This window comes from Lycorma delicatula, chromosome 11 (genome assembly GCF_047948215.1).
Source record: "Lycorma delicatula isolate Av1 chromosome 11, ASM4794821v1, whole genome shotgun sequence".
NCBI classification, from domain to species: Eukaryota; Metazoa; Arthropoda; class Insecta; order Hemiptera; family Fulgoridae; genus Lycorma; species Lycorma delicatula.
In genome coordinates this window covers 77655401-77672436 of record NC_134465.1, presented here as the reverse complement: position 1 = coordinate 77672436, position 17036 = coordinate 77655401, and the positions used below count along the sequence as shown (strand labels likewise).

The 17036-nt window shown below is 33.4% G+C and overlaps 2 protein-coding genes across 17 annotated transcripts in view; one reads left to right on the top strand and one right to left on the bottom strand.

Annotated features, from left to right (window-relative positions):
• Positions 1–17036, bottom strand: part of LOC142332121 (putative cytochrome P450 6a14) — a 622045-nt gene that overhangs the window by 570363 nt on the left and 34646 nt on the right. The gene's annotated exons all lie outside the window — the stretch shown is intronic.
• Mip (Myoinhibiting peptide precursor) overlaps positions 1–17036 on the top strand; it is a 439825-nt gene that overhangs the window by 417495 nt on the left and 5294 nt on the right. Inside the window, exon 5 of the mRNA XM_075378379.1 lies at positions 61–150. Coding sequence (XP_075234494.1) covers positions 61–150 — 90 coding nt within the window. The remainder of the gene's footprint in view (positions 1–60; positions 151–17036) is intronic.

Genomic DNA, 17036 nt, shown 5'->3' with positions numbered 1-17036 from the left:
ATTTATCCAAATCGTTATTTTTCGGTAAACAAAAATATTAATGAAAATTTTGTTTTACAGGATCATGGGGAAAACGTGATCCAGCATGGCAAAACTTAAAAGGACTCTGGGGAAAGCGTTCAGTCGGTGATGTCCTTTCTTCACATTCAGGTTTGTATTATACGTACACAAAGTGAGCTGAAGGTTTGCCCCTGTCGTTGTCAATCGAACTGTCGGCTGGCATCGGCGGGACGGGCAAGCGGGGTTTGTAGTGCTATCTAACCGGATGACATCATCCTATCAGTCACAACATGAAACATTTGTGTACATAAAATACAAACACAACAGACTAATACAATAGAATGAATCCACCAGGTCGGTCTAGTGGTGAACTCATCATCGCAAATCAGCTGATTTCGAAAACGAGAGTTCTAAAGTTCAAATCCTAACAAAGGTAAGAATAACTTTTTTACGGATTTGAATACAGGTAGTGGATACTAGTGTTCTTTGGTGGTTGGGATTCAATTAACCACACATCTCAGGAACGGTCGACCTGAAACTGTACAAGACTACTCTTCAATTATATTCATACATATCATCCTCTGAAGTAATACCTTACGGTGATTCCGGAGGCTAAGCAGAAAAAGAGAGTATATTACAGTGACTAGTACACTAGACACAGCAGTTGAGAGGGGAAAACTTTCAGCTCGCATATTGTATAAGTATAAAAGTTAAATACGTAAACAAATAGATAGATTTTTTAAATTATATAATGAATAATTGTACCCGCTTATTTTCAATCGGCATAGTGCATTTATACAAAATCAATTCACTTACATATTACTACTACATTAATCTGAAAAAGAAAGGAACTGGCCATTATTCATACACATGAATACTTCTTTAGTATATATTAAGCTTTATATAATAGTTAAATGCAATACTGGACAGCCCCCTGGTTTTAATTATGATCATTATCGTATCAAAAAACCAAGTGAAGCAATATATTATCTTGCACGTAAAAAGTTTTACCTCGAAAAGAGATCTTATAAAAATAAAAGAATATCAATTTGCTAAAACAAAGATGATGTACTCGATGATCGCATATTAATTTGTATCGATAACGAGTATTTAAACAATATTGTTTAATTCTCATTAATGACGAAGTAAAGGAAAAATTGTGATCGCGAAAAACGTCGGTTTTCAGATTTCAACGGAAATATCCATTTTGACCATTTTCACTAGTTTCGAGTTGATGTCTTTACGTAAATACGTACGTATCTCGCATAACTCAAAAACGATTAGCTGTACGATGTTGAAATTTTGGATTTAGGACTGTTGTAACATCTAGTTGTCCACCTCACCTTTTTACTGCAATCGACTGGGCCAAAATCCAAAAAAAATTTGGATTCTGACTTTTTCTTATCTGCAGTAATAAGCCCTCATTAAGAGCTTTTCAACGATGTATCATAAGTGGTACTTATTTTCATCGGTTCTATAGTTGTAGCCAAATAAAATTTTAATTAATGAAATATTGGTTCTTACAAGGGGAAGGCACATCGGTTCGAATCCGACATCTTCTCTTTTTAAAGTTTTTTTTAATGTAAATGTTACTATTTTATTGATTTATTAATCTCTGATCGTAAAACAAGTTTTTCAATAAATAATAATTCAAAAAAATAATAATAATATGAAAGAACATCAGAAGTTATTGATGAAATAAAATTATATGTACTTTTCATTTTAAAAGGAACGTATATGTATCATTTAATAGGCGTACAAGGAAGTCATGTGGTGTCCTCTTCAGATTTTTATTAATTCTTTAGTTTCATTTTTTTAGTTATAAAATATTGGCAGACCTGTAAAATATATTCTTTCTATAAGTAAAGAAAAACATTTATATAGAATATAAAGATGAATTCCTGCATCTTCATAAAAATTATAAAAAACTTTTCATTTTTATAGCTTCCATATTCCAGGGAAAGCATTCCGGTAAAATTAATTTTTAATAATATAATCTTTAAGAGTTGATAATAAATTTAATTATGAAAAAAGTAATGAATTGCAGTAAAAATAATGAAGATGGACCGCTGAATGGAAAAATAGGAAGATAAAAGATTATGAAGGTAGAAGAATTTTATTATTTTGGAAGTAGAATTACTAAAAATGGACGAAACAGGAGCGATATAAAATGCCGAATAGCACAGGCGAAACGAACATTCAGTCAGAAATATAATTTGTTTACATCAATAATTAATTTAAACGTCAGGAAAATATTTTTGAAAGCATACGTTTGGAGCGTCGCTTTATACGGAAGTAAAACTTGGACGATCAGAGTCCCTGAGAAGAAAAGATTAGAAGTTTTTGAAATGCGGTGCTATAGGAGAATGTTAAAAATCAGACGGGTGAATAAAGTGACAAAGGAAGAGGTGTTGCGGCAAATCGATGAAGAAAGAAGCATTTCAAAAATATAGTTAAAAGAAGATACAGACTTATAGGCCACATATTAAGGCATCCTGGAATAGTCGCTTTAATATTGGAGGGACAAGTAGAAGGAAAAAATTGTGCAAGCAGGCAGCGTTTGAAATATGTAAAACAAATTGTTAGGGATGTAGAATGTAGTCAAATGACTGAAGACAAAAAAAATTAATAAATTTAAAGAAATGACTTTAAAATCGTTTTAAAAAGATAAAAATGCAGGCATAATTCTAAATAAAAAAATTGTAATTTTTTAGGAAGAGGTTCAACATTTTTTGCTAACTTTTTTTTTTCAAGAAGCACTAAAAAGTGTTTACATCTTTCAGCGTTCACTATCAACAAAATAAGGATTTTACATTTAAATGCAACGGGTAACTTTCGAGATGAATTTAAATTTAAAATAAATTTTAAAAAATTGTTCAAAAATTACGAAAAATATTTTTTGTTACCACACTACACCACTAAAGCGGGACGGGGAAAAAGTTATATTGCGATTTGAAGGCCTATTGACTTAAAAAATATAAATCCAAAATTCCCGTTAACTCCTTTTCTGAAACAAGATATATCTAAAAAAAGAAAAATATATGTAGCCATTTTTTGGGAAGACGGATGAGTATTAAATAAACGTTTTTAGTAATTTGTGATCTTGATAAAAACTTCAACTTTTGTAAGAAAAATGTTTTGCTTCAGTGCTTCAGTAAAGATTTGAAATTTTACTTTGCCCATAACACCTCCTTTTTTCCAATTTTTGCAAAGATTTAATACATTCTTTCTAACCAAAGGTAGTATCTGTCTACTAGGTTTGAAAAAAAAATCAGTCAACGGGATCCGGAGTTATAATTTCAAATAGTGGCCAGCATATCCAAACGTCCGTCTGAGAAAAATATTTTTTGGACCGGGTGGGAGCTTGGTAATAAAAGTTTTTTCGCAGATTATTTAGAATTTATTACAATTTTTTTTTCTATTTTATTAAGAATCTTTTTTAAATGTTTCATTAAGACCCAAAACTTAAAAGACCCGATTTTTTTTTAGATTTTTGACCGATCTAAATACTTTAATACGTGAAAATACTTTCACATATTAAAATACTATTTTGTACCGAAATGTCAGTTTAAAACAATAATTTATTAGCGATAACACCAGTCTACGGTCAATAATAGTCCACCACAACGATACATGAAACTGAATTTTATAGCGTGTGAAAAAATGCCGTGCCAAATCGGCTCAAGCTTGGAATCGGATAAATGTCCCAGACACTAAAAACGAATAATTCAGAGAGAAATAATATTTAAAAAAAGCCTATATGGTTTGGATAATAAATTTAAATTCTATTTTTTTTTTTAGGATTAATCATGGAATTAAGATAATAGAAGGGATTATTTTAAACGTTACTACCAACATTAAAGTAAGCTGTAGACTGACATAAAACAATCTTTAAGGGTCTTAATACAGAAAGCAGAGCCGATTCGTTTTAGATTATGTCAAACGGATCATAGACACACAAAATCTCGGTAGCTTATTACTCGAGACTGCGGAGATTCGTATGCGGCTCGGTTTGCATGTAAGCTTATTTACGTGCAAGCTTCATAGAGAGAGGCTGTGAGCCGGTTACGGTTATATATCCTTGTTTTCGAATAAAATGTTGAATCCACTTGTATTACAATTTTGAGGTTTTTTAATGTTTTATTTTGTATTTAACCCGTCACAATTTTTGTTTTAATTTGTTTATTTTTATTTTATTATTTTTTGTATTTTAAAACAGATATCGTACGCAGCGTTTGACGACCAGATACAAAATGAAATAAGAGACCAAAACTCACCCAAAAAAGAAAAAACCGGTAAAGGATAACTTTACTGGTTCGCCATTGACAGAACTTTATTTCAAATGTACCGCTGGTTTTTTAAATATTAATAACTTTAATATTTTTACTTGAAATCGATAATGCAAATTAGGAAGTAGAAATAGGAAACTATTTTGGAAATAGATTTCTACAGAGTTTTCTTAGAGATTCTGGTGATATTATCTGGTACAAAAAAAAGCTGTCAGAGGGAAACTGAAGTGAAGTAAGGGATTTGTCCCCCTTGAATTTAAAAGTGCCACGTATGCAAAAAGTTTCATAAAGGGGTACCTGATATCCTGAATCGGTCCCTTAAATTTGGAGTCAGACCAATAACTCCCGGGATATCTGTTTCCTTATTGTCAGGAGGAAAAAATAAAAAACTGAATACTATATCGTGGATACCGGTGTTCTTCGGCGGTCGGGTTTCAATTACCGATCTCAGGAACGGTCGACCTGAGACCGTCCAAGATTACACTTCGTTTACAATCATTACATATCATCCTCATTCATCTTCTGAAGTAATACCTTACGGTGGTTCCGGAGGCTAAAGAGAAAAAGAGAAAGGAAGACAGGAGGCAAAAATAAAAAAAGTACGGAATTCCTGAGGTTCTCTTAATCGACGGGATCGAAAATCAGTCCAAAGCTAGCGCACATATCGCCAAACATTTATCCCGAATTTCAAGTTTTTTAATCGACTAGTTATGGAGATATGAAGTGAAAACTATTTAGAAATAATCCTTAATTCTCCTCTCTAAAATTATCCTAATTCCGAGTAAGTTAATTATGGAATTTTTAAATAACTTAAGTACTTTCAACGTACTGAGCTCGATTTTATACGGCCATAATGGAAAAATTCAAAACAGCCAAAACTACCCCTCCCCATTTTTTGATTTAAAAAAAAATCGGGAGGGGTTGTGCGGAGTGCACGGCATTTGGTTTAACGTGAAACGTTACAGACCTTGGATGAAGTTCCTCCGAGCTACAGACCGACCGACTTATCTGCACGGTTAAATATTTTTTTAACAAAACTGAAAGTCTCCAATAGAAAATTTTAGTTCTTCGTTAGGCCAACTCTACAGATAAATTAGTCGGTCTGTATGTCAACGAGTCGCTCACTTTTAGTGTATTTTGGATTGAAATAAAAACGAGATACTGACTGCGTACTAAACTTAATTTTAACATAAAACATACACTAAACGGTACGTTTTATTTATTTTGACTAACGTTAGACGACAATTTTGTTCAATATCGGGCTGTGATATGAGAAGTAACACCATAAGGCATAATAAGCAGCGGTAGGGCTGCTCGTGCCGTCGGCGTCTTTCACTGAGTGCGCCGTGCCAGCTTTGCGACGCTCCCGAAACAGTCTTGCCGTCTCAGCACTAGACATTGGGATATTTGTGCGCGGTCCATAACCTCCTCTTTCCAAAGATATGTGTAATTTATATTTCCGGCCGGCTTTTGCGCGGGCTGAGGCTGACATACTGAATTTTTATACTTTTTTACGCGTTTACTTTATTTTTTTTATACATAAATATTGTTCAAAATACACTTCTTATTACTTAAATCGATCTATCTCGACAATCCCAACGACACGAATCACCGCGCTATCGCGTCTAAGTCGTGACCTACACTGAATGGAAACGAGCGAGATCGCCAGTTCAGGCCGATCTCCGCTGTGCCCCTTTCCCACAAACCGGCTTACCAGTGACGCAAACTCAAAGTCGTACCGGCGAGCTGATCGTGGAAGTTACAAAACGACACCGCATTAACGTCTGAGACTAATAGTTAGGGAGTTATTAAGGCAGGACAATACAGACCTTATCGTTACGCTACAAATTTGTGTTTTGATACCCGTATGTTTCAAAGACGTTTCACGTCAAAATTTAATCCCATCAATACCTCATATGTGGAAAATGTTTGAGACATTTTCGAATAATTTATATCGAGCCGGTTCGGGAAGATATTAATCAAAACACAGGCAAACAAACTTACCTAAGTACATACATTTTCCGGGAATTTTTATCTTTTTTTTTACATTTTTGGGATTAGGGATCCTGAAACGTCAACATTCGCAAAAAACCCCAATCGAAATTTTGGACCGATCTATATTCTTTTCTTGTAGAATTATAGCTGGGAAAATAAAAAATAAAACACAAAGAATTTTTTCATACGCAAAAAGTCGCAAACTGTTAACAATCACAAAAAGCACAGCAGGATAATTTTCTCAACTACGTAAAAAATATAACATTAACAAGAAACAGAGAAAAAAAAACTTTTAATATACCATTATTTTTAATAAATTATTTGAAACCAATCGACCGTAGTATATCAATTAAAGAATACTAAAAAAAAAAAAAAAACAAAACAGAATTTAAATTTAAAAATAAATGAAAAGCAGGGTTGTAAAAACCGTCATTAATTCACCAATTGATAATATAAAACGTACTAAAACTAAATAAACGTTTAAATAAATTATGTCATCAAATAAAAAATAAAAAAATCTTAAACAAATATTTAATTTCACTAGTTTTAAAACGATACTAAAATAAATAAAGTTACAACATACACCCCCTCTCCATTTTACCAGAAAAAGAGTTTAAACATATAAGGCAAATTAGGTGGTAAAGCTTTACCGATTTGCAAAACAGTCGAAATAAAAATGTGAGAATTCAACGATTTTTTTTATTCCATAAAAAAGAAGAAATTTAAAAATAGGAGAGAAAAAGTAAATATTGATTATACTTCTAAAAAGCTATGGAATTCAACATTTGAGTTAAATTAAATTTAAATAAAAAAAACCACATGTAATGCACTGAAATTAATTGGTTTTAGAAGTGAATAAAAGGTAAAGAAAACATGATAAAATTAAGAAACGTAAAAACAAAATATTTCGCTTAATTAAATGCAAATAAATATTAAATCCTTTTTATTAACGCATTTATATTTGTAAATTTTCTAATTTAAATTATAAAACCTAAACAAAGAAAAGATAATTATAAGAAATTTTCTAAAATCAGAAAATATAATTTTCTCGTCTTTTATTACTTTATAACTATGTATCTTCATTAAAAAAAAAGCATAATCCTGACCTCATCAGGGGAAGATTCTCGCCTTGTAGTCGCTACATCATTCGGTAGCCAAGCTGCCATTTTTGTGGCAACACCATAATCCCGTCACTTTTACGGCTTTTTGGTCAAAAAACTTTGATGCGTGGTTTTCAGGAGCCTTTTTTGAAACTAACTTAATACCGTTCTAGGAGTTCTGGAGAAACCGAAACAAATTATAGTCTGACAGTGCCAAGTCAATGTATGCGGTGGATACATTAAAATCTCCCAGTTAAGTCTCTCAATTTCTGCAAGGTCGTTAAAGATGTTTGAAGATCTGGCATTGTCAGCGTAGTATGCGACACTCTTTCTACACACCGATTCAGGCAGTTCTTTTGAATCGATAGGTGGAATCGCGCTAATCGTGACAGTACAGGTCTGAGTCCATAGTTGTGCATGGTGGCAGCAGCTCGTACTGCACGATGCCCTTCCAATCCGATCAAGCGCACAGCATAATTTTCCTGGGCGTCAGTGTGGGATTTTTCACAGACTGTGGAATTTCTCGCTTCGATCATGATCTTATTCGCACATTGTTATCGTAGGTTATCCATTTTTCATCGCTCATGATTAACCGCTATCAAAATGGCTTGATTTCGTTACGTTTTACTAAAAATTCGCAGATAAAAATTAGATCTAGTAAATTTTTCTGTGTCAGATAGTGGAGCAGCCAAACGTCGAATTTTTTTGGTAGCCAGCTTTCTCCAAATACTGTTTGGTGATGGATTTTAGATCGTTGACGATGTCTTTGTCGACTTTTCTCAAAACACGCTAACACTACCTCGTGTTGCAAAAAGCTCAATACTTTTTAAATTACCTATTATATTATCTTGAGCTAAACAAAACGTTTTAAAAACTTTTAAATTAAAAATTAAAAAATCTTTTTTTTCAATACTAATGTTAGTATGTTATTTCAAATGTTACTTTGATACACCGATAAAGTCTAAAATAAAACGAGAACAATTTTAAATGAGTCCAAACCCCCTACCCCCACCCCCCAAATGATACAAAACAGTTCTAAAACAATTTATTTCACTTTTAATTAATTAATTTCTTTAGGAATCAATTTAATTTCAACGTTTTTTCTTGTTTTAATAATTTTTACTTCCTTGTACGAAGTAAAGGAAGTATTGCGATCGTACAAATTTTCGGTTTTCAGATTTCAACGGAAATATCCATTTTGACTAATTTCGGCGTGATGTCTGTAGTTACGTACGTACCTCGCATAACTCAAAAACAAAATTTTTGCGCGCGCGCAACTCGAGATCTTGTCAAGTACGATCTTACGGAAAGGCAAAACAACCGAAAATATCAAAAATGCAACCGAAAAAATGTTTTAATTTTGTAGCTTTGTGAAAAACGTTTATAGGGATGGAAAGAGACGTTGAATATGAACTGAAAAAAAAGCAAAGAAGCCGATATTCGCGGACGTAAAAAGAAAATAAACTGCAGTGTATATGAAAATGAGAAGATACGGCGTGCTATTAGTAAAAAAGGAACATCTGCTATGAAAAAACCCTGTTCGTGTATTAATCGTACAAAGAAACGAGATACCAAAAATGTTTCACAGAATTATAAAATTTATTTTTAAAGATATATTGTTTATATTATGAAATAAAAATAAACAAATTTTCCTTGTAAATTAAAAAAAAACAAACATCCAAAAAGAAAAAGCTACAGATAGAATTTGATTTTTTTTATTTTTCGTTGAATTTTATATTTATGAAAAACTATAAAAATAACTACTTTCCAAGATTTTAATTTTGCCAAATTCCTGTGATAAAATCTGTCCCAACATTTCAATTTACAATACAGAAAGCACGGTTAAGAGAATCGTAGGGTTACAGAATTAATCACCGTGATACGTGAGCTACCATATCGAATTTCACGACTAGGTTAAACAGTTAGCTAAGATTCAAAGCCAAATAGAGGTTAAAACGCGCACGCCCCCTCCACACAGACACACACACATATATGTATATACACACTTAATCATACAAGCATGCAATCGTTCAAAATTTTGTAACATATATAATAGGATTTTTCTAATCAATAGTACTCAAAGCTGTAAGAATTATTGCAGTCGATGAGGGGGAGGGGGAATTTTTGTTCTGTTTCAGCATTTTCTCTTATTTTATTATTTATTTTTTTAACGTAGCAAGCGACCAGGAAAATTATTTCTCCACTATCCACCAACAAATTCCTACTGTGTAACTTATATTCTATATCTAAGAAATAGAAAAATGTAATTTTAAAAACACAAATAGACTGAATTGAATGTTAAAATTTAATAATAATTTACTATACATTTAATTTTAATATGTAAAAAAAAATTGTTAAAAGTAAAAAATATGAGAAAATAAGTAAAATACATTAAGGAAGTTATAAAGAGGGCCCCTATACAAAAAAGAAGATAAATTATCTATCACCTATCAAAAAAAAAGAACAATTTAAATAAAATGTCTTCTTCAGTTCAGAGCACATAGATCAACCTTTCGTTATTTTATTTTGTTTTCTTTTAAAAAAATATCAACTCATTCTAATCTAAAATTAAAAAAAAAACCTTATATTCATAAAGAATAGTTACACGTCTAATAACCAGTACAAAAAAACAAAATATGATGTGGACACCATATGACTTCCCTATACGCTTATTAAATTGCATTATACATTTTATTTAAATGAAAAGTACATAAAATTTTTTATTAACTTCTGATACTTTTTTATATTTTTTTTATTGTTATTAATAATTGTTTTTTTTTTTTTTTACAATCAAAGGTTAATTAGTTGTTATAAAATCAATACATTTAAATTAAAAAAAAAGAGGTGAAGTCTGATTCGAACCGATGTGCTTTCATTCCCTTTATAGGATCCAAACAGTTAATCGATTAAAATTTCATTCGGTTGATGGGTAGGTCTTTTACAGTCTCAGGTCGACTGTTCGTAAATTGTATGGTTAATTGAAACCCGACCTCCAATGAACACCGGTATCCACGACCTAGTATTTAAATCTATATAAAATGCCTTTACTACAATTTGACATGTCTTTATTAGGATTTGAACCTTAGTAATCTCGGCTTCGAAAGAGCTGATTTTCGATGAGTTTCGGGTCAGTCCGGTTCACCGCTGGACCCACTCGGCGGGTTTCAGATACACCATTACAGCACTTTCTTAATTTCAATGTAATTGATTTAGCAGTTATGGAGAATTTCGAACCAAAAAACGTTTATGTACTGTGCCGTCGAACGAGGAGTTTTGTGCATCGGTAGAAAATATACCGGGATGTGAAAATCGAAAGGAAATTGAAGTACAAGACTGATTTGAATCGGATTCAAAGGAACCAACATTTAAAATTTATGATGATGTCGGCATTGTGAAAGTTGTGACAGAAGAAGTAAATGAAATCTTCAATGACCAAACCGAACCGATTGACGTAATGAAAAAAAAAAAATAGCTACATTGAAGTTAATGTATTTCTCACAAAAACACTCCATTATTTAAAATAACGAAACGATGTTCATTTCCTTAACCTAACGTAGTACAAAACTGGCGTTGCGATTGCGCTGCTGTGAAGCGTGTTATTCAGTTAAGAGAAAACAAGGTGACAGGACGTTTTCATCTAAACTAAGTTTATACGAGTCGATGCGAAACTGATTAGCGACTGTTGATTTTATTATAATAAAAAATAATACGTTATAATAATTTTTAATTGGTGGTTATTCTGCTGAGAAATCGATATTAATATGATTTGTCGCACGAATTCAAGAACGAAACTTAGGGTCTCTGTTAACCGCGGATTCCGTTATCCGAATCGGCAACACCTCCAATTATCTCGGTTAAGAGAAGCCCTACTGTACGTATGTATATATATATATATATATATATATAAGGAAATCCCAATTTAAGGGAATGGTATTTTCGTACTCCTCATACCTCAAAAACTGAAATAAATTCATTTTCATCTCCCCCTACACCCACCAAGCGACCCAAGGTAATACCGTACTTTTCTTCGATACGTCGGTAAAAACAATTTTCATATTTTTTTAATATCGGTAATTAAAACGTAAAGCTGGAATTAACATAAATAACACAATTAAAATGATTAAATAACAGAAAATAAATTAAGATAAATGAAGATGGGAAATGTAAAATTTTCCTTCTTAAGATTGTATTTATATTAACTTCATATATAACTTGTCGGATGATTTTATCGTATTACTCTGTATTGTCGTAAAAAATTAATTATACCGTTTCATTCAACAATTTTTTCTGTGTAAAACGTAAATATTAGCGTATATTATTTTTACATATTTATTCGATGTCAAATAATTACAGTCAAAAACATTCTACGAATTAAGATTTAAACTTAAAAAAGATATTATACTTTTTCATTTTTGTTAATTATAAAGAAATAAATTAAGAATAATAATGAAAAAATAAATCCAATTTAGTGATTTGTTAGAAACTACTTAAAGATAAATCAAATGTTGCCTGTTAGATGAAGAATCTGAAATAGAACATACAACATTACCGGTTACTACACCTTTTAATTAAAATAGCAGGACGGACCTTTTCTCTGCGGTAATGAGTTTTCCTCTATGTACAAAACCAGGCTTTTGAGTGTTGCTTAAACAGACCTTAATATAAAGCCACAGTTTACTTAGAATCAAACATAGCATTTTGAATTTAGAGCCGACTCATGAATTTTAACAAAAACAAAACGGGGCGTACTAATCAAATAAATTAGATTATATATAGCTTATAACTTAAATTAACTCTAATAATTATTAAGTATGTAATCGTGAACTTGAACGTTTTAGATAATCGTTCAATTATATACTTTATTTTTAAAACAACTTCAAACGTACTTTAAAATGAAAAAATCTGATGTGATCAACACTTGACTTTCTTGTACGCCTTTACAATTACATTACAATTACATATACAATTTTTTAAAAAATACAAATAATTTTATTTCATTAATAACTTCTGATATTTTTTCGTATTTTTTTTTTTTTATTGAATTATTATTCACTGTAAAACGTTTTTTACAATCAGAGGTTAATAATTTTTAATAAATCAATATATTTAAATTAAAAAAAGGACACGAAATCGGCTTCCAACCGATGTGCCTTCCCCTTGTAAGACCCAATTATTTGATTAATTAAAACTTCATTTGACTATAATTCTGGAACCGATGAAAATAAGTACCACTCACGATATATCGTTGAAAAACCCTAAAATCAAACGTTTTTTGGATTTCGGTTTTTTTGGACGCTTTTGTGCCAGTCGATTGCAATCAAAAGTGATTGCAATCACTAGTCCTAAATCCGAAATTTCAACATTCTACGGCTAATCGTTTTTGAGTTACGGGAGATATATACGTACGTACAGACGTCAGACCGAACCTAAACAAAATGGATTCAGGGATGGTCAAAATGGATATTTCCGTTGAAATCTGAAAACCGAAATTTTTCGCGATTACAATAATTCCTTTATTTCGTACAAGGAAGTAAAAAATATATATAGACCTATGACCTATGTATAAACCAAATGAACTTATTATAGTTTAAAAATGCATAACTAAATAAAGAATAATTTAAAAAGCAGTTGAATAAAAAAACAAAGGATTGATTAGATCTTTAACGTATAAATAGTTAAAATATACTACAGATTAAAAACGCACGACTGCCAAAAAAAAGAACTAAAAAACATAGGATGTCCGGCCAGAGTAGATCACTACACAACAGTGTAATATAGAAGTGCGGATATGCCTATTTCTTGGAAGAGACATTAATGGTTTATAGGTATACATAGGTACATGAACACTACCCACAGGGTTGGTTTAGTGGCGAACGCGTGTTCCCAAATCAGCTGATTTGGAAGTCGAGAGTTCCGGCGTTCAAGTCCTAATAAAGTCAGTTATTTTTACACGGATTTGAATTCTAGATCGTGGATACCGGTGTTCTTTGGCGGTCGGGTTTCAATTAACCACACAGCTCAGGAACGGTCGAACTGAGAATGTACAAGACTACACCACTTCATTTAACTTATTACATATCATCCTCATTCATCATCTGAAGTAATACTTGAACGGTAATTCCCGGAGGCTAAACAGGAAACAGAAAGAAAAGGTACGTGAACAGTAGAGCTAGTCGTTTAATTTCCAGTCGAATATGGCTATATTAGCTACATTCAATGGAAATTATTTTGGTGATAATGTCGAAAAGAATCTTTACGTTTTAGGGTCCGATTAGTTCATCCGGACCAAAAAACATACGTATGTGCGTACAAAGGTGTATCGCACTTCTTTCGGCCTTATATCTTCGAATTTTCCGAACCGATTTTCTTAAATTTTGGCTCGAATACTTCTATATATAGAATGTTGACCGTATTTTTTTCAAAATTCGTTAAAAATGTGGAGGGGATAGAACAATATTTTTCATTACTTTCATAAATATTATACTTTATTTTTTCAATATCTTTAAAAACATTTATTTTAAATTATTTTTTCTTTTGTGAGGAATCAGTTCTTTATTAATGAATTTTTTCTACAATTTTCCCACAGAGTAAGAAAGCGCATAAAATCAAAAGCGTTTTTTATTATAAACTTTTTAAATACAATTTTATGTTTTTTTATAAAATGTTGACTGCTAATTATTTTTTTTTAATAGAGCGATGATGACATGCGGTGGAGGATGACTCCATCGCCAAGTCATCGTTATGCAGTCTCTCTCTCTCCCTTCCTGTCTAGTCACGACAGGAATCTAACGCAATTTCCATACCCAGTTTTTCCATTTCAGCTGTTACGTACTAGATATTTAACCGTTTAACTGGGGTGGAGAGCTACATGCTGGCATTCAGCGGCCTAGGCAAAGCAGCGAATCGCTGTTTTTGACAAATAAATTAAATTATTGACTGTCATGTATGTTTTAGTAGTTGACGGGATGCGCCTACCCATTTTAATGATATATGACAATCGGGTGGTGGAACACGTAAGCAAGTGATGTATGGCACCACGCTTATTCCGCTCACGCTGTTAGGTAAGTTCTAGGAGCTAGTTAGGACACCGGTCGCTAAACTGTTTCGAGGCTCAGTAGTCGTTTGTGGCACAGACATTCGGTCTTATGCTTTAGGGCGACCGAATGAGAAGGTGGCGGGAGAAATGCCAAGCAAACCGATATCCAGTTTTTCCTTTTCAGCTGCTACATACTAGATATTTAACCGTTTACGTTTTATTCCATAATTAAGCATACTGCGTTTGTTTGATCGTTTTTAGTAATAATGTTTATCATAATTTTTCGGAACGAAACGCCAGGATAACAGGAGTTTATTATATCCCTACTAATTGGAGAGGCTGGACAAATGTCCCTTGCTATTGTGTCTTTCTTTTTTTCTGGTGGATCATTATTTGTTTAGTGGCGGTACAGATTTTATGTGTTTTATTTACTGACGGATTTGGTATTTGCGTTCCTGTCCTTTAGATCAATAGAAATACAGAAAGTAAGGAACATTTCCACCTGACGCCGCCAGGTGCACGCCAATCGCGTATATATTGGTGTGCTCGTGCTCGTCGCTCTGGCAGAGCCCAGCCGTGACAACGGGAACATCTCCGCACTGCCCGTTTTTTTTATATACTAATTTGAAATGTGTGCTGCAATCGAAAATCCCGCCAGTTGCGAGGTGCGGTCTGCGATTCGGTTTTTGTTGGCAAAAAACTTAAAACCAATGGAAATTCATCGGGAACTGTGTGAAGTGTACGGGAACAACGTAATGAGTGAAAGTTCTGTCAGAAAGTGGTGCATTCAGTTTAAAAATGGCCGAACAAACGTTCACCATAAGAAGAGTGGACGTCCGAGCATTGTGACTGACGATCTGGTCTCCAAAGTTGACGAAAAGATTCGTGAAAACCGACGTTTCAAATAACTGAGCTTTCTCTATGTTTCCCACTAGTTTCACAGACTTTATTGTTTGAAATTGTTTCACAGAAGCTAGGCTACCACTAATTTTGTGCAAGATGGGTGCATTGAGATCACAGGCGGCAGAATTCTATGACACAGGAATTTCAAAGCTTGTCCACCGCTATGATAAGTGCCTGAATTTGTATGGTGATGTTAAAAAGTAGTATTTTAGTCCCTCTTTCACATGTATATAATAAAAAGTTTTTCTTGTACTTGGTTTTTTAAAATTCAAAAACGTTCCTTACTTTCTGAATAGCCCTCGTAATCGACTGGGGGTGATCGTGGGAGACTAGACGTGTATGAGCTTCGTACTTCCGGCATGATTTCTCTTCAGTTCCGTCCTCTGAATTCCTCTCGGTGCTAGCGTCTTTCGGCCTAACAGGAATTAGTCTTCCGGGCATCCCTAACGTTTGGAGAAAGCAATGCGCGCTCCCCTTTCCGGAAGAAGACGCATGTGCCGGCTGGGGCCATAATTCTCCCGTTAAAGCTCAACAGGACAATGAACGGGGGGGGGGTCGACCGGAACGTCACTAGGCGGGTGTCTTCCCCTACGGGGTTGAGATGGGACCATAATTCGATTGCTCTGTCGAGGGCATGGATCTCATGCAGCCGTGAGGTGTAACGGCATCTCGACGATAGTCGAAATGAAGTAAATGTCACGCGGTACTCTGCGATTGAGCTGAGTGGGAGTAGGAGGTCGTTGTTGCGAACAACATTTCTGGCGGCAAGTTTTTGTTAAATTGCCTCCGTATTTCGAGACGTTTACTAGAAATTGACTCAAATTAAAGGTAGAACTAGGCGCGGAATTCGTGCTTCCGCGAACTCTGTTAGCTAGTTCAGAGGGTAACGATGTAGGACATTCAAGATGTCCGGACGAGACCTACAGCGAAGGCAAAAGCCGAGTTTAAAAATCACAGAAATAAATGTCTATAGAGCCATTTACATCGGTGGCGTCCCAGCAAGGCGTGACTTATTAATATGAGATGTAAAAAGTAAGAGGGCGATAGACGACTCCCGTTAAAGCCCATGGTGGTTAGGACCGGGGAGGGTGGTGTGGCGACCGGAAGCATCACTAGGCGGGTGTTTTCCTCTACGGTGTTGAGATGGGGCCATAATTAAAAGAGTTAGGTGAATCTTGTTTTTGTACTTACATATTGATTTTTCATAAATTTTAGCTTGTAAATTTGTCGGGGATTTATATCTCTTATAACACAACACATATCTGATGACAAACTTGTACGCACACCTCGCGCATTGAACACTTTGGCAAAATCACGCTTTGCGTTCCCGCGCAAAAAAAAAATCCTACTAATATTGAAAAATGTTCATTAGGATGGTATTGGCTTAAATACAGGTTAACCACAAATTTATTCAGTTTATCTTGTTCAAGAATTGTTTTACTAGCAGTGAATAGCCAAGCAGTATATATTTCCTGTTATAGTAAAGAAAATTAAAACAGGATGGGATTAACATAATACCAAGCCAATGGATTTTGAATAAAAGGTTTACATAAGATATTTTATTGTAGGATATTACTATATTTAGATTAAATTAATAGCGGTTCAAGTATTTATTTGAATAAAAATAAAGTTAAAAATGTTTCGGTCAGGTAGCGGCGTCCTACCGGTTTCCTGCTGAGGTCAACTGTGGAGTAAAATATAACACAACTAAAT